This window comes from Pholcus phalangioides, unplaced genomic scaffold (assembly GCF_987345545.1).
Source record: "Pholcus phalangioides strain wild (caught in Gottingen) unplaced genomic scaffold, Ppha-v1.0 ptg000003l_1, whole genome shotgun sequence".
NCBI lineage: Eukaryota > Metazoa > Arthropoda > Arachnida > Araneae > Pholcidae > Pholcus > Pholcus phalangioides.
In genome coordinates, this window is record NW_028301596.1 from 1,663,029 (window position 1) to 1,686,636 (window position 23,608).

A 23,608-nucleotide genomic window follows, 5' to 3' on the forward strand; every position below is an offset into this window, starting at 1 on the left:
ATTGTCAAAGAGCCGATGTTACAAAAAAAATTCGCTTATATAACGAAAAGTCCGTTATAACAGCAATTTTTTGCGTGATTGTGAACTGTCGTTATAACGGACTTCTAGTGTATGTACTATAATTTTTTATTCAAGAAATTATTTGATTTCTAATTTATTTTTTCAAAAGTTACCCAAACCGGAAGATCTTTGGTGCATTCCTTACACAAGCGGCACAACAGGTTCGTGCTTGTTTAGTTCTATTATTTCACTGAAATTTTTATAATAAATAATAAAAGTATTCAGTAAATTATTTCTTTTAAAATGTTATTCTGATCAGTATTTTGTAAACTTTAATTTCATCAAAAAAAATTTAACTGTAATTGATTTCTTAGAATCGATCCAACTTTTTATTGCAATTTTGAATCTTGAAATATGTTTAATAGAAATTCATTTCATTTTCAATTTTTCGAGCTAGTTATGTGAGTTATTGTTACTATAAATTCTATTATTCTTTGTAGCATGTTGCACAATTTTCTCTAAATATTTTGCATGGAATACTTTTTAACAAGGTTGGGTTTTTGACGTCAAAAACCGGCTTAACAGCCGTCAAAACTGTCGCGAAAACCGTCAAAAACCTAAATGAATGCTTTTGGATATTACTTTGAACGCAATATGTTGATAAAATGATGAAGAATTTCAAGGGTATCGTTTTAAATGTCGATGATTATTTAGATCAGTGATCCCCAACCGGCGCGTTAACGCCTCCTGGGGGCAATGGAATGTTCCAGGGGAGCGGTAGAAGCTATGAGTATAACATAGGATTTTAAAATGTTAAGCAGAGTGGGCTGTGCGTACACGTACTATCATGAAAACAAAAGAACATTGGAAAAAATGTACAGATTGTCAGACAATAGTACCGTCTTTTTGGCAGAATTATTGGCAATATATAATGTGCAAAACATATCCTTGGAAATAAAATATATGAGGCCCACATATATACAGATTCAAAATCAACTTTATGTGCAATCGGTAATCCAAATTACAAAAACAACAGAGTGCTCATAATGCAGAAGATTTTTAAAAAATTTAATACAAAACTACATTGGGTTAAAGCACACTACGAGAACATTAAAAATGACTATACTGATACAAGAGCAAAACAAGCCACGCAAAAGGATGAAGTAGACATCAACAACAAATATACAAAATCATATTTTCGACAAGTTATCAAGAAAGACATCCTCAAAGAGTGGCAAGAATATTGGGATGATAGCATATGTGACCCTTCCTTTGTTGCTATCTTCCCTAAGATTAGCACAACAAGAATTCAAGGAGACTTTTATATAAATCAATTACTCACGCAACATGGTGCCACAGGAATTGCTCTAGCTAGGTTTCATGGAAAGTCCCCGATGTGCATTTTCTGCAACAAAGATAGTGGCACCACCCAACATCTTATATATCAATGCGAATATTGGGAAAGCCAGAGAAAAAAGATGAACTTCACAAGCACTAACATTCCAATTACGGCACTGATTAAAAACCAAAACACAAGAACCCTTCTTTCTGGTATAATGGACTTGGCAGTGCAAAGGTACTTAGGAACACAGTGAAATGTTCCCGAGAGAAACAAATAGATTGAAAAGTGGTAATCGGGAGCACCAAATTCCTGCTCGCGGATTGTTAATGGTGTTGCCCGAGTTTTGTAAGGTGCATTGTTAATCTCGGACCAATGGTGCTCCGGTGATATAGAATGTATATATTTTTTTTGATTGAGAAAATAAATGCCCCCTTCGGGGAACCCCCGTATGAATCCACTGCCGGGTCGGGGTAAGTAACTCATAACATAGGATTTTATGGGCTAGATTGCGTTGGGAGGGGGGGGGCGATGGGAGAAACAATTTTCTGAAGAAAGGGGAGATGGGTGAAAAAAGGTTGGGGAAACTACGATTTAGATAATTTATAATAACATAAATCACACTACATTACATACATGGTGTAAGATACCTTTTCAAACACACCTATGTGTTATATGAAAAGAGTACAGCAGATACTTTATACGAATACACACACATACAAGCAGTTGAAGACATTTTGGAGAACCATGTTGAATTTAAGAATATGAAATAGTTCCATAGCTTTTCCTTCAGCTTTTATGTTATGCGCTATTCAAATTGTATACATAACATGAACAAATACTCATATATTGTCCAAAATGATTCTGTAGAGAGCAGAAACTTATTTTACAATCATATTAAGTACTTATTCTTTGTATAATGTAGTGACTTTTAAACATTACATGCAAGCGATCCGTGTATTTCCAACGGGAATTTTTAAAATTAAAAATCAATATTTGAGGTTTTTGATCGTTTTCGACGTGACAGTTTAAACCAAACATCAACCCGTTGCTCGCAAGCACTACGGTTCTCCCTGAAGTACCCAGAATACTCGATGCTCATGTCTGATTTCGTGCTCGCGAGCACTTGATCAAGGTTCCAATCAAACACTATAGAGGAATTGTATTCAAAGATTGAAATAATCGTCATTTCATGCATTCGTATGTTAAACTTGCTGTAAGGGTGCTCTTCTTTTGATGGTGGATACTGGCAGTGCTCGCGACTGGAAAAAGGTTGAAACCCTCTGGTTTAAACCATAATTTCCCAACCTCTTCTGTCCCATCGCCCCCTTCAGAAATTTTTATCTCCCAACGCAATCTAACCTATAGAATCCTATGCTATTCCCGTAGCTTCTACCGCCCCCTGGGACATTCCACCACCCCGGGTGTGGGGGGGGGGGGCGTTAACACCCACGTTGGGAGAGAATCACTGGTTGAAACCGTCAAAAACCTACCAGCCCTGCTTTTTAACCGTATATTTTCCTAGGTACACCGAAGGGAGTTATGCTTACTCATCGCAACATGATAGCGTGCTTGTCATCCTTAAAAATTGGCTATGGGGTGAGTTGCATTTTTTTAATAATTTCTTAACCCCCCCCTACCGAAATAATGATTCGCAGCTTTCTCTCAACAAGAAATTATATTTAAATATTCATCTCTCTCGTAGCCTGCAGGAGCCTTCGGAGGGACTTTCTTTTCGTACTTTCCGCCAGCTCATATCTACGAAATGATCAATTTGGTTTGTATTGATTACATTCACATTCTATGTTTTCTTCTTTTTCCTCCCATTTTCGTTGAATCGTGTTTCTTTATTACTCTGTGTCTTTCCCATCAGGTTGCGAGCATGTACTTTGCTCGGAGGACTGCCCTCTACAATGGCGATATCAAAAAATTGTTCGACGAGATACAGAGTCTGAAGCCTACTCACCTGCCTCTCGTTCCAAAGCTGATGAATGCATTCTATTCTAAGGTGCGTTTATTAAACACAATAAATACATGAATACGGTAAACGAGGGTTGCACAACCCTTTCAGTCCGCGGGGCCAGATGCGATGTGCGCCATTTCTGCCGCAAGAGATGCGTGATGATCGTATGACCTGTATTTTGCGGGATATTCACGTCCATACCAACTTCTCTACACAGGGTGCCCTGTATGTCCTGATGCGACCGTTATTTCATCAACCGTTCGTCGTGGAGGGATGTGGGTTCTAGTTTAAAAAAATATACTCAAAATGTGTTCAGAAATCACTCTGTACCGGTTTCGAGACTGAAAACAGTGTGTTTATAAAAAATATAGATTTCTCTTTATTTTGTTTGTACCTCCTGTTCATAGGCGGAGATAGACTTGGAAGGCTGGGGGGGGGGGAGCACGATGATGATGTCAATTCATATATGCATTTATACATTAGATCAGTCAACTTCACCTTTGACGTTGGGGGGGGGGGCATCCCCCCCACTCCCCCCCGTATCTCCGCCCATGCTCCTGCTCTCTAAGTTCTAATTGGTTAAAGCGCCAAACGCAGGTCCAGTCCCTCCATCGCGCAGGCGCTCTTTTCCCTGTTACGCGAACAGCGCCATCCAGTGGTGGACGTTGTCGCCACAGTACCCCTAAGTGACGTCACATCGTTGAGTAATTTAGTCTATCCGGAGCTCGGACTATTCTTCCGGAACGCGTACGTTGAGTCGGGCGCAAACGTCACGTGTCGGTTGTTGTTCCGTCTCTCATGAGCACAACAAATTAAATTCCAGGTGATTGCAATATTCACCGAGATATCTGAATTCAAAAATTGGAGAAAAGTTGGGGGGGGGGGAACAGTATAAATGACGGAAAGAAGCATTTTCCGTTAGTTTATGCGGTTCTTCCCCCAACTTTTCTCCGATTTTTTGAATTCGAATATATCTGCAAATGTTCCACTTAGAAACGTAGAATTTGTTTTGCTGGTCTCGGGAGAAACAGAGGGCAACAACTTTTCAATTGGAAGTTGGAGGATAAGGGGGACCGTATAAAAATTTAGATTTTTTTTTTTAATTTTTCCCACGCATTGTATTTTCCCTCTCAAAACTGGTAAAGGGAACACATATTTCTGAACACATTTTGAGCATTTTTTAAATTGATGTCTAATGGTGGTTCTAGATCACTCAAGTTACCAACAGCACATTCCCAGATCATTCAAGTGACCCGTAGCACAGTTCCAGAGCTTTTAAGCGATCCGTGACACATGTACAGATCACTTAAATGGCCCGCGACATGTTTTGAAATCAATGAACTGGCCCGCCCGCACTCCCTTGAAGGGTTGAGCACCCTTTGTTTACTGCAATGTGATCCAGGTCTTAAAAACTCGGAGAGAGAACGATTATTATTATTCATTGATCGAGTCAGACGTGGGACTTATAAAACAATTTTTTCGAATTTTCAGGTGATGGAGGACGTCAAGACGAAGAGATTGAAGCGTTTCTTGCTGAATCTCGCGATGTCACGCAAAGAAAAACTATTAAGAAAGTAATTATTTTCTCAAGCGTGAATCTTATATTTTTACATGACTGATTTATATTGATGCATGACCTTATTACGAATGTGATACAGTCCACGTCGCTTAATGTGATCACATCGGGACTTCTGATATCAATAACTGAATGATAACTATATCGGAAAAAGTCCCGTTTCAAAGTACGGTGATCATCTAGTTGAATAGGGCGTATGATAAACGAGTGGTAAAACGGGACAACTGTTTTTCTTTCCCACATAATTGGTTGCAAAATGTTTCAATCGTACCATTTCTTTTTTATATTATTCTATTCTAAAACGGGACTTTAATCTTCCCGTTTAATCCAGTGTTTCTCAAAGTGTGAGTCGCGGTTCCTAGGGGCATCGCGGCTAGCTGTAGAAATCGATTTGCGTGCGTATTTATGCTTTAAAGTGGTACATTTATAAGGGGAAGGTATCTACCAAACTCTCTATTCTGGGGAGCCGCAGACGAATCGGGCAAGGGAGCCGCGGGTACCAAAAATAATTCCCTTTCGGAGAAAAATAACTTATTCGTAAAAAGAGCAATCAAATGTACAAATTCCTTCAATTTTTATGAATTTTTAAATGATTTAAAATTTATGGGGGAGACACTGTATATAAGATGCACTAACAAAGTACAAGACACAGATGTTTCAAATAGTCGCAGCGCATATATAAGCATTTATTTCGTATACTTTGATATTTGAAAATTCAGAATAAAAAAGTAATAGATGGATTGGTCGAGTGGTCTAAGGCAGTGTTTCTCAACCACCGGGCCGCGGCCGTACTGGGCCCTGATATCATTCATACCGCGCCGCGAATGATTAGCCATTTCATATTTCCTCATTCATTTTCCGTTGGTCGTGTCTTTGACCGGGCCTTCGACTCTCACAAATGAATGAAACCGGGCCGCGGGCTTGAAAAGGTTGAGAACCGGTGGTCTAAGGTGTTCACCTGGAAAATGGAAGGACGTGGGTTCGATTCCCCGCAGGAGCACGTGAATTTTCTTCTCTTTCCAAAAATTCATCTTCTCATCAACCAACTGTTAAAAACCTTTGTATGGATAGCGGAGAGCGACATCATCCTCGGATAAAGATGTAGTACTCTTTTTCGGTCACCGGTTTGACAAAAAATTCCTTCAATACATATTGGAACGAATATATAGTATACTAGGGGGGCTCTGCCGCCTTTGGCGGCCAACCCCCCCCCCCACTTCTCTCCCGGACATATCTTGTTTATTTCGTCCCACTTCATCAGCGTGCTATGGAAAAGGGGAAAGGGACGTGTGAAAGCACCAGCCTACTGAAGAAGCGAATTTTAATGAAAATAATAATAAAGCAACAAAAAACAAATGAGATTCATCAAGTATCCCCAGATTCAATTCGCTGAATTTCAGTGGGGCGCCACACTGGATATATCTTGGGCTACCGATGTGTTGCAAATTTTACAATGTTAAACCACAAAAATCAATGAGATACATTAAGGAGCACCGAATTACAACCTGCCAACATTTCCATGAAGCCCTGACCTGCAAGCTTGTCGGACAAGCCCCTGTGAGAATTTTTCATTTTTATCAATTTTACAACGAATAAAATCCAGGGCCCCACATCCAGTAGCGGGAACACCAATTCGCATACTTTTGGTGGGGCCCCAGACTGGCTATATCTCGGGTTTCGGCTGTGGCAAATTCTACAACAGAAAAGAATGAGATTCATCCAGGGCCCCCAAAATCAAACCTGTAAACATGGGGCCCCCCGACTTGGAAGCTTGTCGGTCATCCCCCGGAACGAGTGCCATGAAAAATTTTCATTTGTATTCGTTTTACTAACGAATAAAATCCAGGGCCCCCAAAATGAAACCTGTAAACATGGGGCCCCCGACTTGGAAGCTTGTCGGCCATCCCACGGAGCGAGTACCATGAAAAATTTTCATTTGTATTCGTTTTACCAACGAATAAAATCCAGGACCCCCAACCAATTACCCGGGACACCAATTCGCATACTTTTGGTGGGGCCCCAGACTGGATATATCTTTTGCTTCCGCTATCGAAATTTTTCAACGTTAAAGCAGCAAGAAAACAATGAGATCCATCAAGGGCCCCTGGAAATGAAAACTTTTTACTTATACGTGAAATCTTTCCCGGGTACCCCGACCCTGTGTTGGGAGCACTGCTGTTGTGTGTGTATATTATACATATATATACCTCTCGGCATGGACCTCCCCCCCCCCACAAAGGAAGGGCTGACAGGGGCCACAACTATTCTTATCACTTTTTGATTTTTCACACTATAAATTAATCACAGAGGGCCCCCTGAAAAGCTGGTTTGGGGGCTCGAAATCTAAATTCCAGCCTAAGGGCTCTGCTGTAGGATGTAGGAGCCTCTTGGTACATGCACATAACATGGTCCCGATGGGTTAAATGGGTCCCGATATGTGAATATCGACCCAATATCGATATATGATATCATATCGATATATGAATATGAATGTACGATATATGAATGTGAATATCGATATATGAATCGAAACCGACTTCCGTAACAGATTTCCGTCACTCAAAAATTTCACCCACTTCCGTCACTCGGTTGCTTAGCAACAGGCCCTTTTCGAGTTTGTTTGTGATTTTATATTATAGAATAGATATACGATTTATCATGTTTACCAACGACGTGATGCTTGGGTATTATGTATAATCACCGGTAAAAGTGATATTTTTTTTATTAAATTTACCAACGACGCTCTTGGGTACTCTTCATAATCGCCAGTAAAAGTGATAAATTTTGGAAAATTTATAACGTACACCAAAATGCTTGGCAATTATGCATACCAACCCACTATTATTTATAATCAGGTTTTTTATCGCATTTACCGTAAAATATAATATACGGCAGGAGATTGTGCTATTCGGCACTTTTTCCCGTTTTCATCGTACTTACTTTTATCTTGATTTAATTTAGGGGCATCGTTCGTAAAGACACCATCTGGGACAAATTAATTTTGAAGAAAATTCAGGATGCTCTTGGTGGGAACGTGTTTGCGGCCGTTACGACATCTGCGCCAATATCCAAAGATGTCATCAGGTTCTTCAGGTGTACTTCTGGTTGTTATGTAAGTGTTGAAGCCTCTTCACTGATTTATTGATCTAACAACACGATAGACCCGCGGATGAGCGTCGATTGGGGAAAGGGGCGCTGCTGATGGGTCAAGTTTGAGGAATCCTTTTAAATCCTAAAATACAATCCTTCCACGAGTCATATTGATGAATGATCTCGAAAAAGGCCATCGATATCGGAATTGTCATTGGCGATCGGCTTAGGTTTGCTGAGCATTGTACGGCGGTGGTAAAAAAAATCGAATAGAATGCTTGGCCTCCTTCTTACCAGGGTCTCTTCACGTTATCCTCAAGTCATTCTTCCACTTTTCAGGGGCTTAGTTCGTCCTGGACTGGAGTATGCTAGAGGCGCCGACGCGAAGAAAACATTGGCGGAGGGACTGGAAGTTGCTGGCCGTCCCATACATAGGGGCCGTTCAAGTATTACGTCATCATCGATGGGGGGGGGGAGGGGTTTCCGATTTGCTGACTTTTGGTGACGGGGGGGGGGTGTTTGGATAATGCTTACGTCATCAATCACCCTTTATGAAAATATGAGTTTGATTCAGAGGGGCAGAGCTGATGGTGATTTCGCTGACAAGGGGGGTGTCAGCGTTTTGCTGACTTTTGCTGACAAGGGGGGGGGGGGTCAAAAATGGCTAAAAATTTGCTTACGTAATACTTGAACGGCCCCATACGGGACTCAAGCGCTTACACAGGAGGAGGGGGGCATGACATTGAATTGGTTTTTTTTTCAGAAATTAAATGCATTTATATTTTTTGTACATGTTAATACAAGTACAAAAATACAAATATGCAAGTTTTGTACATTTGTAATTTTTTTTTGTATTCGTATACTTGTATTTTTCCGTATATTGTCATTATTCATTAGGGATTTCTTGGTATTTATCAGCCAGTCAAAACTGATTCGTGATTTTGTTTCTAGATGTTCGAAGCTTACGGCCAGACAGAAGTTCTAGCGGCAGTGATGACTTTGCCTTTTGAGACAAGTGGTGGTGAGTATTTTCTTTGTAAAGATTTTGCATACGTGAATATGGAATGGTGTAGAAGGAATGTGGCATTTTCATCCATACTTCTGTAAATGGAAGCCAGATGGCAGCATGAACACGAAACAAGCGCAACTCGACAACATAAATACGTTAGGGCCAAGCATGCACTCAGAACACGCATTCCGGCATGTGCCGATTCGTTAGAAATTCCGAAGAGGAATGTGTACGAGGTACATATTCGGTTAAGTAGTAGTAGTAGAAGGAATGTGGCGGTTCAAGACAAGCACTTCCTTCACAATTCATATAAAATTAACATTTAATATACGATTAAATTTACAACCTACAAGAACGAGCGGACCGCGTGACCAAACGCAGGCCCAGTCCCTCTATCGCGCAGGCGCTCTTCTCCCTATTACGTGGACAGCGTCATCCAGTGGTGGACGCTGTCGCCACAGTACCCCTCCCCTAAGTGGCGGAGTAACTTAGTCATTCTGAAGCTCGGACTATTGTCCCGGAACGGGTACGTTGAGTCGTGCGCAAACGTCACGTGTCGGGTGGTTGGAATATTCGTCAACTGCTGCGCTGGTGTTGATGGAACTTCGATGTCTGGCCCGTCCAGGTACTGGTCGTTAAGGAGATAGGCCGGTTTGATTCGGCCGACAAAAATTGTTCACCTTTAGAAAATTCTCCCACTAGCCCGCAACTGTGACTAATCAACACGACAAGGCATTCAGATTCATTCGCATGACTTAAGTGGATATTGAAGGACCGGACACACCCCGCTTCTAATCTCAGAGATATCGAAGCGTTCCCGGAGGATGGGTGTATCCGAAAATTTGTTAATTTATGTGAAAATAGCAAACAACGTAATATTTCATATGTACAATAAGGAATCTGGAATAAAAACTGTGATCATATAACATCGTCGACAGTGAATCAGTTCGTAATCGTAGCATTGTCCTTATGTAGATAATCGCACAATAATCTTGTCTTGTATATGATTGGCTGAATTAAATTCCAGATTCTATCTAAAGAATATACCAATCTCATTGATTTTCAGTATAGCAGCAATCAAGCTGGAATAAGATATTAATTGTCGTCTATATATGGCCGGCACCTCCATTTCATTCACACCTGCAGGAAGTGGGTAAAACAGCCGATGCTTGTCTCCTTGGCCGTAAGTTATACTTTTTAACCACTTGACAGTTTTGCCCGAACACCGTTCGGGTGCTGCGAAAGGGTCTTTTTTCTGATTTGCCCGTTTGCCGCTCGGGCAGCATATTTTTCTATGCCGGTTTCTCTGGTTTGTCCGGCTTTTTGTCCTTTTTTAGTGTGTAGTGTTTCTAATAGATGACTAGTTGTCCAGTAAAGTTTGGATCATAAAACTAGTATAAACCGGTTTCAACGTCAGGTTTTGCCGCTTTTCGTTTAACTAGTTCGGGGGAAAAAAGACAATTAAGTAAAAATGCCTTTTTTTTTCGCTGTAATTGAAAATTAGCATAAATTAATAAATACAATACTTGTAACAGTTTTGACTGCGGATTTGAATTTATGTAATCGACTTGAATACGAAATTGTTTATCAAAAATGTGCTTATTTTTGGACATGATATGGCATAAAAACGAAACTGTTAAGTGGTTAATAGGTAACCGTACCACTTCTCTTGTTGGCTCGATAAGACGGGGACTTACGTGGACAGCAGAATTACCAAACTTTGGATCCAAAATCTTTAAGACTATTCGGAATAGGGGATACACAACTTCTGGAGCGCCAAGGGTTTCCATCCGGCCAGCGAAAGTTGTCCCTCCTATCAGTACACACACAACGTGATAAATACCAAGATCACGGGTTTCCAACTGGTGTTTCATGATAGCTTTTCTGGGGATCAGCTTGATCAAACGCTACGGAAACCGGAGAGATTTCAAAGAAGACAACTTTCTTGTTACTGATACCGGCGAAGCTGTTCTTTGTTTTGAATTTTATCGAGATAGTGTCGTTTAAAAGAAGTCCAGACCACTTGGAGGACTAACTTAGAGAGTGCAAGCATGTGAGTGACCAAAGAGTTGACGAAAAGCGAGTGACGAAAAAAGTTACCTAGAGGGATGTAAAATTATGTGAACGACCGAAAGAGTGACTTAGACACAGAATCATGTTTACGTTGCGGGGAAGTATTAAACGGGGCTAATTTTGAGGAATGAGGAGTCAAGAAAACTAGACAACATTGGGTGAAAGGCAGAAAGATTTGTTTTGCCCAGAAGCACAAAACTATAAATCCGTCCATGAAGGAGGGGGGGGGAGAGCCCTCATCGTAGGGCCCTAAAATTATGTGAATATTGTTATTGATTGAATTCCCGCATTGAAAAACAAGGCACTTGCCTAAGCGGCACCTGCTATTTATCATAACGCCGGATCCCATTATCGGGGTGCGTCCCTACGCACCAGAGTGCTTGGCAGACCCCAAGCGTTAAGACGGCCTTGTAGTTTATGAAAGAATCGTACAGTATCGTTCAATTCACGAACACACAAAATGAAAGTGGTCATTTTTGTCACCCCACGTTCATTTTCTGCTCACGAGGGCTAATTAGACCGAGTCAGACAATTTATTGCCCATTCCAAACGGCAGCAGGCTTTTTTTTCCATTTTCACAGAGAGGTTGGTGCGACACGCATTTTCGCCTGCTTAAAAAATTCTCTGCTGAGCAAATAAAAAATTTTATTTCAGTGATATCAAGGATCCTTTTTAATTTTCCAGATAGTGCGCGCACAGAATTTCAATATATGTGTGGAATGAAAAAATATCATGCTACCTTTAGGGGTCATTCAAGTATGACGTCAGCATAGATGGAGGTTTCCGATTTTCTGACTTTTGATGACGGGGGGGGGGGGGTTGGATGATGCTTACGTCATCAACCACCCTATACGAAAATATGAAATATTCCTAATGGCATCTTACTCGCCAAACCCGAAAAAAATCTTCCGCTGGTTTGTGGTCACCTAGCTTTTTCTCAGCCCAAGATATCAAGGAAACATTGTATTTCCTGGATATTGTGCTGAGGTGAACTCGGGAAGAAAAGTCATCTTGTCTCCGCCGGAACTCGAACCCAGGCCCTCTTGCATACCAGACAAGCATGCTACCATCTACACCACTGGAGACACGAGCCTGCCTTCCTTATTTCACGCACTGTGTGCGTGAGGCACTGAAGTAGAGACATTAGTAGCCTCTCTTAACTTCCTTCACCTCACCATAATATCCAGAAAATAAAATGTTTCCTTGATATCTTTCCTTGGGCTGAGAAAAAGCCATCTATCTCTCTAAAACATCCCACCTGGGGGCCAATTCCTGAAGTTAAGAGGCTACTAATGTCTCTACTTTAGTGCCTGACGCCACAGTGCGTGAAATAAGGAAGGCAGGGTCGTGTCTCCAGTGGTGTAGATGGTAGCATGCTTGTGCCCGGTATGCAAGAGGGCCTGGGTTCGTGTCCCGGCGGAGACAAGATTACTTTTCTTTCCGAGTTCATCTGAGCATAATATCCAGAAAATGAAATGTTTCTTTGATTCTCCATAACGGTTCTCAGATCCTTCAAGTGCTCAAGAAATGTTTCCGGGCCGCTTAAGTGCTCTGGAACTGTGCAACGCATGACTCAAGTGATCCATAATTATGCCACGGATCACTTAAGTAATCTGGGAATATTCCGCGGGTAACTTGATTCATGTAGAACCGCACTGGGGGGGGGGGGCGCTTAATGTGCCCTAAAATTATGCCACTTGTCACTCGAGGGATATCTAAATGTACCACGGATCGTTTAAGTTTCCTGGAACTGTGTCGCGGGTTACTTAAGTAATCCTTGAATGCGCCACGGGTCTACTTCAGTGACTCCACCTCGACACTTGCGTAAATCCTTTTTTTTTTTTCTCTACCGGCCGAAGTGTTCAGATCGAAATACCGTATCGGAAGAGGGCTAGTTTTCTCGATAAGTCTCAAATTAGTCGTGAAACATCGGATATCCGAGGTGATCATGAGGATAATGTTGTTAGTGAATTGTAGGCAAGATTTGTGTGATCAACATGTCATAGTGTTCTTTACAAGTACTGTGTTGCCAACTTAGAATAGGACTAATTTCGGTGCTAGTGAAAAAAATTGTAAATATTATTTTAATTAGTAAATTTAATTTTCTGACTATATTTCAATCATATCTGTTAATTTTTTAATCATGAAAATTGCGTTCAAAAAATTTATAATATAATTTTAAAAAGTTGTAAAAAGTCACGTAACCCTCCATTTTTTTCGAATGCGTGTCTTAATAAAAGAAAAATTTGGGGGAAATAATTAAAGAAATTTGAAAAATAATTTAGTGAATTAATTGACAGGTGAATGAAGCCATGTAAAAACCCCATTGCTTTTATGAAGACTCATTTTGTTGATTTCTAAAATTCATTAATACTTGCTGAGGTCAAAATGACCCCATGACGTCAATTACGCACAGAATTTTTCACAACGCCCGTAAAGGATTAAGCGATCCCCGTAAACATGGCCCTTAGTTCATTTTTACAAAATGACGGGCCAGCTCTTTCTCACGAAATTTTTCAACTCGTTGGAAAATTTTGTTTGTTGTGGCCTTGTATTTGTGTAAAAGAGGGTCAATGTGCCCTGGAAAAGCATTAAAGAAGCATTATTTCTTTACCCTTTTCTTCAGGTAAAAAAATTTTTGGTGCCTAGATTTTTTTTTTGTGTGATTTGTGTTTTGTCCAGCCCGGCTGTAGACACGTGTTGTGATTTTGTCAATAAATGTAGACATACTCTAAGACACCGTGTCGTGTCTTTCAAAATAGTGTATAATGTCTGTTCTTGAAGTAACCGATCGGTATTACAGTGGCGTCCATCCCCCCTCGCCACCCCAAATAGAGTCCGTGCGCAATCTAAAATATTGTTGACTGGCGCACATCATTCTTCGTTTTTGAAGCAGATACCCAGGTTAGCAATCTCATCACTATTCTGAATCAACTTTCCTTGAAAATATTGATTAGTGATATGAACCAGAGCAGCCATAACTCGTTATCCTGCTGATTCTACGAGCAGTAGTGCAAGATGCCACTGCAATAAGTGCATGACACTCTAGATCATAGTCTCCCAAACTTTTTGTTCCATCGTCCCCTTCTTCAAAAATTTTTTCTCTCATCGCCCCCAACTCAAATAAACCCATTGGATCCTATGTTAAATCAGTTGGTTCTATCGCCCCCTTGAACCATTCCATCGCCCACTTTGGGAAACACTGCTCTCGTCTTGCGACGGATAGATGGTGCTCTATAGAAACCGTTGGGCATCTTTTTCCAGCCACATGGATGGGAAATTTACCTGCTGTGGCCTTTGTGTTTGTATATATATAGAATGAAAAACCCAGCCAGGGGAAGAATTCTCACTGTTACTGGAGATGTAGCGTAATTAAAATAAATTTATATACATATTGTCCTGACTGACTGATCCATCATCGCCAAATCCGAAACAGCTGGAGTTATGAATATGAAATTCGTTGAGATTTTATGAAGACCCACTAAGAAAGGGTTTTTCCAAATTTAACCCGTAGGGGAGGGGGGAGGGTTCGAATATTATACAGAGAAATAATGCCAAGCCGAAATTGCTGGAGCAATATTTATGAAACTTGGTCAATGACGTAAAGACTCACTTGAAATGCTATGTAGAGAAATCATGCCGAGTGAAAACCGCTGAAACTACAAATTTGAAATTTGGTCAGTATCTTCATTTTATGATGCAAAAGACTCGCTAAGAAGGGATTTCTCAAAATCCACTCCCTAAAGGGGTCTCAAGGAAGAATTTTCGGATTACCGAATTTGCGCGAGCAGCAGCTAGTATTCAATACAATAAAATTCAACTTATACGCTTCTTTATCATAGAATGACGCCATCAAAGAAACTTTTTTGTTCGATTCCGTGTAGGTTTTCTGGGTCCACCATTGCCTAATAATCATATGAAGGTGGTTGATGTTCCTGATATGAATTATTTTGCTAAGAACGACGAAGGAGAAGTAAGTATTGCTTTTCATTATACCCGAGTGGGCCTAACGATCGATCGCGGCTCATTTCAAAAATCATTATAAAATCAACCAATTATATATTCCACCAATATATATATATCAACCAATATAATAAAATATATTTCAATAAAATGCTTGTCATAATCAAAATTAAAGTTGATCAATTGAATATTGAATAATCATCGGACTGATCAATTAAAAATTCAATTTATCGATCAGAATTTTTTGATCAATTAGTCAGTTTTCAATCGATTCTGATCTTATTAATAATGTGCAGTTGATTCCCGTTTCAACGAATACCGTTATATTGAAAATATCGTTTTAACGAAAACTTATTCCCTCAGATAAGTTTACATAGGAGCAATGTAAAAATCTGGAATCCTTTTATAACGAAATTTCGTAATAACGAAGTGATTTCTCCTATCTCTTAATGTTTGTTATAATGGGATACGGCTCCATAATATACTCTCTACCAGATTTGTATCAAAGGCGACAATGTTTTCAAAGGATACTACTTGAATCTAGAGGCGACGAAAGAAAGTTTCGATGAAGATGGTTGGCATCACACTGGTGACATTGGACGATGGTTACCGGTCAGTATATTTTGTCGCCTCAAGACGATATCCAATAATTATTATTAAAAATAATAATCTATGAAATCTGATAACGTAATTCAATTCGTGTTTGTCGCAATATATATATTTAATACATGAATTTTGCATTCCTCAGAATGGTGCGCTGCAGATAATCGATAGGAAAAAGAATTTATTCAAGTTGTCTCAAGTATGTTACAACTTATATTCTGCTATTTATTACTTGATTAACATTGTTGTAAATAATAGAAGGGTAATGCGAGGGTTCTTAAATTTAAAACACAGTGGCTCCCGCTTATAACGTTTTTCAAAAACTCGTCAGGGGCCGTTCAGGTATTACGTCATCATCGATGGGGGGGGGGGTCCGATTTGCGGACTTTCGATGACAAGAGGGGGGGTTTGGATAATGCTTACGTCATCAACCGCTCCCCCTGAGAAAATGTGAAATATTTTTAATGCCATCTTACTCGGTGCGCCAAAAACTAGAAAAAGCATTCGATAGTTTGTGGGCACTTGAAGTAACATCCCCCCCCCCCTTCCTATTGATAACATTTAGAGATCACCACTTTAGTGATCTCTAAATGTTTTCGCGGATCCAAGTGCTCTGGAAATGTGTACGGGCCGCTTAAGTGCTCTAGAACTGTACCACGCATCACTCAAGTGATCCGTAATTATATGCCGCGGATCACTTAAATAATCTGAGAAAGTGCCGCGGGTAACTTGAGTGATGTAGAACCGCACTGGGGGGCCACTTAAGTGCTCTAAAACTACGTCACATGTCACTCAAAGGATCGCTAAATGTGTCATGGATTGCTTAAATGTTCTGGAACTGTGTCCGGGATCATTTAAGTGATCTGAAAATGTGCCACGGGCCGCTTAAATTTTCTGGAATTGTACCACGGAACATTTAAGTAAATGTGCCGGTTAGTTAATTTTTACAAAATTAGGTTTGAGGAAGGCAGGCCGCATCAGATAACCCCCAGGGCCATATTTGGTCCGCGGGCCTTTATGCGGTTTATCATTATATGGCTTAGAGCGTGAGTCGCAATGAATTTATTAAAGATAAATTTTGAGTTCATAGCCTTCAAACAGCATTGAAATTATCAGAAATTCATTATAATAACATATAAAGGTATTTTCTTCCGAAATTTCAATTAAAAAAATAAATTTTTGATCGTTGGAGGGGGGGGGGCACGTGAGAAAGAGCCCCCATGCCCCCGCCTGTGTACGTATCTGATCCCACCAATATGCGTTAGGATTCAGAGGGGCAGAACTAATGACGAAATTTTGCTGACAGGGGGGATCGAAAATGGCAAAAAATTTGCTTACGTGATGCTTGAACGGCACCTCAGGAAAAAACGTTGTGAGCGAGAAAACGCTTTAAACGGGAAATCTTAATGAGAATTTTTGTTAGATTTAGGAGACCACGAAAAAATAAGTCGTACTAAGCGGGGAAAACGTTGTAAGCGGGACCGGCTGTATAACCCCTGTAGGCTGGTGGTCAGTGATGTGTTTATCGACATTATCTCGCAATAAAAATTGTTTTATTTCTTAATTTCAGGGCGAGTATATAGCTCCAGAAAAAATAGAAAACGCTTACAGCAGATGTTCCCTGATTCAGCAAATGTTTGTAGATGGTAACTCAAATCAGGTAAAACATTGGAAGCCTAAAATTGGTTACAAATTTTGATTGCTGGGAAATTTTTTCATAATTTCTTCCCAGACCTCCCCCTTTTCTGCTATTCACCACGAACGCACTTTATTTCATTTTGTTTGATTTTTCCAACGAATACCAGTAATTTCAGTTTCGATGGGTCTTGGATCCCTTGGTTGGATTCTTCGGTGAACTCCCAACGACAAAACTCCTTGCATTCCATATATGCAGGGTGTCCTGTAAGCATGTCCCCCATCCTAGAGCGTGGCCCACTAGGCTGGAGCCTCTGGCGGACCCCCAGACCAGACTTTTCACGAACTCCTTTATAGTTAATTTATAGCGTGGAAAACGAAAATGATCAGAAATTGTCCCGGGTCCCCAGGGCTGGAGCCCTGTTAGCTTCGCCTTTGCGGGAGCCATGCCTGTAAGTCCTAATCTCATCAACCGTTCGTTGTAGGGATAGGGTTCTAAATTGAAAAATACTTAGTGTGTCCTGGAGACACACTCTGTACCAGTTTCGAGAGTGGAAAATACAGTGTGTCCCTTTTTTTTGGGAAAATTGAATCCCATGACCTCCTTTAAATTATTACCTAGTTTGATGACATTTTGTCCAGTAGTTTTCCTTTTACGGACATTTCAGAGTGGAACTTTAATTATGAAGACCCTGTATATCAAAAATACAGGGGGGTGATGGAATGTTCCAGGGGCGGCGGTAGAAGCTGCAACATAGGATCCTATGGGTTAGATTGCGTTGGGGGGGTGGGGCGCTGGGAGAATTTCTGAAGAAGGGGGCGATGGGACAAAAAAGGTTGGGAAACTATTCTTTAGAGCAGCGGTTCTCAACTGGTGACTCGAGGAAAATAAAACGAATCAGTAGATTTGATAGATAATTAAATAAGAGAGGCCTACAAGGTTCTGCCATAAAAATTATGTACAAAAACAGGCTTCTCGTGTCAAACAGGGCTCTGCCATAGAAAATATATACTGAAAAGGGCTCTGCGAGTCAAAACAGGTTGAGAACCGCTGCTTTAGAGGAACGTAAAGAGAGAATTTTCAGAATGAAACCGAGCATCCTATTAGATTTTTTGACCACCGCTGAAAATGTGCAGAAAACCTAAGCTGCTCATCAATAAGAATACCCAGATCGGTGATCTTGGTTGCATCCGGAATAATTTCAAGGCACGTGACCACATCGGGAATGTAAATTGTTGAAGATTTGTCTAGACCTGATATTAATGAAATAAGACATTCAATTAAAAACAAAATACAGTGCGTAAGAGTAAGTACGAATAATACGTAGGTCCAAGCCCCCCCCCCCACCTCCCCAATCCTCTTTCAAAGTTGGCTTCTATCTTGACTCCCGAAGGTACCACGACGCACGGAAATGAATGTTTCTGACCGAGTGTGTGTGTGTAATGCACGAGATTCTACATTAACATGATCTTCTTGCGTATTTCTAATAGGATCACGTCATCGCGATTGTTTGCCCTGAAGCAAATGCGTTTTCTGAATGGTCGAAAAAACAGGGTTTTGGACCAAACTGGGAGCAACTCATCAACAGCAAGGTAATAAATTACTGACGTACGGGTATTAATAATATTTAACTCATATTTTATTAAATTAATGATAAACATTAAATGATATTTTAGTATTTCAGTAGTCTAATAATTTACAAAATAATGTACCTGGAGGGATAAAAATTGACAAATATGCTTGATAAGACGTGACAAAGGGTTTTATTGGAATTTTAAAAGAAATACTTAAAAAATGATCAACAGATGGCGCTAAAGTGGTTTTCTATCTATCCTTAATTTATCTTAGCTAACAGATGCATTGTAATGCTAATTCTCTATTTTATGACTAGATAAAGCGTCATCACTTGGCCATTTTTATAACTATTCTTTCTCAAATAATAAATTCCATATTTTTCGGGTGGTTATACTGTATTCCAAACTGCTTTGTAGCAGACGCTTCGTCCACTACTACGGTGGACATCTTCAAAGCTGTTTTTGGTGAGCGAGGAGACGAAACGACCTCCTTGGATGACCGTTGTCTACTGACGCTTTCGCTGGAGACGCGGAAGGATCAACTTCGTCGTTGTGACGTGTAGATGTTGATGGGACGTGGCGAGTTCTGATTGGGTGGGTGGGTTTCGGAGTCTTCAAATTTGAAAAGGGAGGTCCGAATTCGGAAGTGTTGATTTTCTAACCGTCCTGACTGGTTTCGGATTGTCGGGTGTCATATCTTGCTCAAGTGCAGCCCTTCTTCCTTCCTGTCGAAATTATCTGTGCTTAACGATACCAATAGCCTCGCGGTTTATTCAGCAGTAGAAGTAGGTTTCTCAAGAGAATGTCAGTGTCTTGGAGGTGATGACCTTGGCATGACCTTTGAGGAAGGCATGTTCCCTGTTCATTTGGATCTGTCTACATCGGCACCCTTCGCGCTTATTAAAAACCCACCTCACTGAACATCAACGCCACTGTCGCTCGCCTGGAGAAAACTGCTACTTCACCGCACACCAACTCCGTTCATATATCGCCAATTTCCAGCTGTCGCTGAACATGCATTCCTCATAGGTCATGACATCCACTTCCAAGACACTGACCTGCTCTCTTTAGAATTCCACTTTTACTCCCGACTGAACCGCGAGGCTATTGAGTTTGCTAAGCACAGAGATAATTTCAACAGGAAGGAAGGGCTGCACTTGAGCAAGATATGACACCCGACAATCCGAAATATCAAGGTCAGGATTATTAGAAAATCAAATCTTCCGAATTCGGACCTCCCTTTTCAAATTTGAAGACTCCGAACCCCACCCAATCAGAACTCGCCACGTCCCATCAACATCTACACGTCACTTGCTCGACGTCACAACTGCGAAAAGTTTATCCTTCCACATCTCCAGCGAAAGCGTCAGTAGACAACGGTCATCCAAGGAGGTTGTTTCGTCTCCTCGCTCACCAAAAACCGCTTTGAAGATGTTCACCGTAGTAGTGGACGAAACGTCTGCTGCAAAGCAGTTTGGAACATGGCATAACAGCCCGAAAGGTATGAAATTTATTTTAAGTGGAAGCCTACCTTCTCTTATCTTTCTCAAAGTGCCACTAAAACTTCACGTCGTTTCCAGCATGTGTCGTGTCTTTACCAATCGATATGAAGTACCGAGTATTGAGCTCTTACGCATGTCAATTTTTATCCCCCTTTACGAACATAATTCCGCGAATTATTGCATTCCCAAACTTTAACTGACTTTTGATCACTCTGTATACACAGTGGAACTTCGGTTAATGAGCGGTTCGGTTAACAAGCAATTTGCATTACGAACAAATATTTGCGCTTTGTTTATTTATTGTCACGTTTTCACAACTGAGCTGATGGTTTTTCGCTTTGGTCCACACACACGTACTGTGGAATTGTGGGTGATATTCTCTTCTCCAGTCAGCGTACCTTATTCCAAAAAATTAACACCCGTGTACGGGCTTGACTGCTTACGATACCAAACTAGATGTCGCATCGTAATCACACGTATGAGTGCTTGAAGTTTCTTTATTATAAATTATGCTTGGCTAGATGGTGACACTAGAGAAACTGATGGATCTCCACTGCCTGCAACAGCCAGCAAAATCTTATGGAGGGTATTTTTTCTGAGGAAGAGAGAAGTGCCTGACTCTCCAAATAAGTTTAGAGAGATGTGTAAAATGCGGTAATCTGCGTAAAGTTCTGTAGAAAAGAGCCAGTCAAATAAAGCTGTAGCATCGTCATAGGCGGAGATAGACTTGAAAGTCTGGTTGGGGGGCACGATGATGATGTCAATTCATATATACGCAAATATATCAGTCGGCTTTACCTTCTACTCTGAGGGGGCATTGCACCCCCCCCCCCATGCCCTCCCGTATCTGCGCCCACGAGAGCAATGTGCGAGAAATGAATGTCCAAGAAAAATGCGAATTCTCCATTTTTGAGAAATCCTAAAAAGGAGGGAAAAAACAAGTGCCATTAGATACGTCTTTTTCAAAGCCGGACAAAAAGAATAAGTGTATTATTGTGTTGCATTATTGAATGAAGCCATTTTTGTTAGTCACTTTTATGTGAATGAATAATTGTGGAATGAATTATGCGAATTTCCGTTATTTCTTATGGGGCAGTTTGATTCGAATAATGAGTGATTCGTATAACGAGCACGTTGGTGGAACGAATTAAGCTCGTTAACGTAAGTTCCACTGTATATACATACTATTTACCTAATCATAATAATAAATAAAACACAAATTGCCAAGTATTTTCCAAAGGAACAATATGGTTTGAACAGAAGTAAGCAATAGTGAACGAGATTAAATGATTATAGCAATAAGAAAAATATGGGGGGGGGGGGAAGACCACTCTGATAATGGCCTTTCGCGGTATTTTTTGCTTAGCTTTCTTTCGGCAATCTAGGTTTTTTGGTCATTTTTTTTTTTTAAGGAAAAATTTGACAATTACTGTCAAGTTTTTGTATTTCTTATACTTCTCACTGCTGCTATTACTAAACCAGGCATGCACCTTGTCCATATTCCTCTGCGGAACTTCTAACGAATTTGTAAATGTTGGAATGTGTGTGTGTATGTGTAGTGAAACTTCTGTGAAGTTTGTTTCTGTGTAATGCTTGTTATTTGTAGAGCTGCCATCTGCAATCAATTTTTTAAACTATGAGTTTTTCCTCAACTCATAGTGAATGAAGTGTAATGGATGAATAATTGTGACGTTGCAGGCCTGTTGCTCTCTGCGGCGAAACTTTTTAACGGGGAGATCGCCTCTTATTCGCGCCTCGAAGTTGGAAACTGCAGAAAACCACCTTCAGCCTACCACCACTGCGGCAACGGTGGGTTTTGAACCCGGATCCTCATGACTGCTTGCTGATGAGCAAGATGCCTGACCATTTTTGAAATGAAATACTCAGTTCAATGGAGTGCCTATAACGGAGAACATTAGACAACAGAGTGCTCGGTACTTCAAATAACGAATAACGTTGTAATATTAATAGACGACAGCTCACAGTGCTTGGTACTTCACACGAACTAGCAACTGCCAGTAATATAGTAATAGTTATACTTTTTTATTACTACATCAAGGTCCACTCTCGCTGATTTCTCACTTCACCCCTTTATGGCGAATTGAAGCTGCCTGGTTCGAAATATACAGGGTGATTCGTAACCCGTCGATAAAATTTTAAGGAGGTGTCGCGATACCCTGAAGTGAAGTTTTCAGGGTTTTGTCGTCCTCCTTCAGGTTTCCTATTTTTCATTTCTTTCCTGTGGGAAAAAAGAAAATCACTTTTAAACATACAGTATATCTCTTGTAATATATTTTTCTCTCACCCAGTTTCACACGCTTTTACCTACCGCCATCGAAATTCCCAGAGCACGAGAACCCAAGTTCCCCTTGAGCAGTGCAGATGCTATTTTAACCATGGCTCAGCTTGCGTCAGGATAATATGAAAAGTCCAAAAAAATAAAACTGCTCCTGATGAACAAAACCAACATCCGTTTGGAGTTCGCTTGGAAAATCGATAGCGATTGGTGAGAGAAATTCGGATGATCTCTGCTTAGCGAAGCGGCGATAAATACAATTTAAACTTTGATAACCTTGTTCTAACGTAAATACATGTTAGTAAAAAGGAAGGCAAGAAAAACTAGAAAAGTAAGGGAAAAAACCAGATGAAAGGAAAACAGTATATTACTATACTCTTTCTTATCTTTAATACTTAGATAAGAGATAGTAGGAATGAAGTGTATTTCTCTTTTCACCCTCACCTACCTGTTTTCTTTCCCCTCTTATGTGCATGTATACAGTACAACCTATTTAACCTAGAGTTAGTAGTATAGAAGTCCGAGAATAGAAGTTTTTCTTCCTCATCACGAAGATGAAAAGAACTACTTTTTTTTCTAGGGTTGCAACAAAGTTTTGTAGTGATGAGGAAGGAGAACACAGGTTTGTTTGAGTTTATTCAATTGGCGTTTGAACGCAATATTACGTCCTTGATCGTAAACTGGTTAAAAATATCATTGTATGCTTTTCAAATACAGATAATGCCATGCTGAAGTGGGGAGTGGATTTTATTCAGAACGAAGAAAATACGATGCAAACAACGCTTAATGTTGAGGGGGTCAAAAATGGCTAAAAATTTGCTTACGTAATACTTGAACGGCCCCTAACGTCAATGCTATTTGGATACTAAGAACTCAAAATTTATTTTTAAGTAATTCATTGCGACCACGCTCTGAGTCATATGCTAAACCCATGGATAGATAAATGTGGCTCTCGGGGTTATCTGATGTGGCCCTCCACCTCAA

General features: G+C 40.4%; 1 protein-coding gene across 1 annotated transcript in view; it reads left to right on the forward strand.

The window, feature by feature from the left end:
* Nucleotides 1-23,608, forward strand: part of LOC149087879 (long-chain-fatty-acid--CoA ligase 5-like) — a 42,307-nt gene that overhangs the window by 14,230 nt on the left and 4,469 nt on the right. The window contains exons 8-19 of the mRNA XM_089242262.1: nucleotides 170-221; nucleotides 2,865-2,938; nucleotides 3,045-3,116; nucleotides 3,213-3,347; nucleotides 4,794-4,876; nucleotides 7,840-7,990; nucleotides 8,920-8,989; nucleotides 14,935-15,023; nucleotides 15,509-15,625; nucleotides 15,762-15,815; nucleotides 17,187-17,276; nucleotides 18,743-18,844. Of these exons, the coding sequence (XP_089098388.1) occupies nucleotides 170-221; nucleotides 2,865-2,938; nucleotides 3,045-3,116; nucleotides 3,213-3,347; nucleotides 4,794-4,876; nucleotides 7,840-7,990; nucleotides 8,920-8,989; nucleotides 14,935-15,023; nucleotides 15,509-15,625; nucleotides 15,762-15,815; nucleotides 17,187-17,276; nucleotides 18,743-18,844 (1,089 nt within the window). The remainder of the gene's footprint in view (nucleotides 1-169; nucleotides 222-2,864; nucleotides 2,939-3,044; nucleotides 3,117-3,212; nucleotides 3,348-4,793; nucleotides 4,877-7,839; nucleotides 7,991-8,919; nucleotides 8,990-14,934; nucleotides 15,024-15,508; nucleotides 15,626-15,761; nucleotides 15,816-17,186; nucleotides 17,277-18,742; nucleotides 18,845-23,608) is intronic.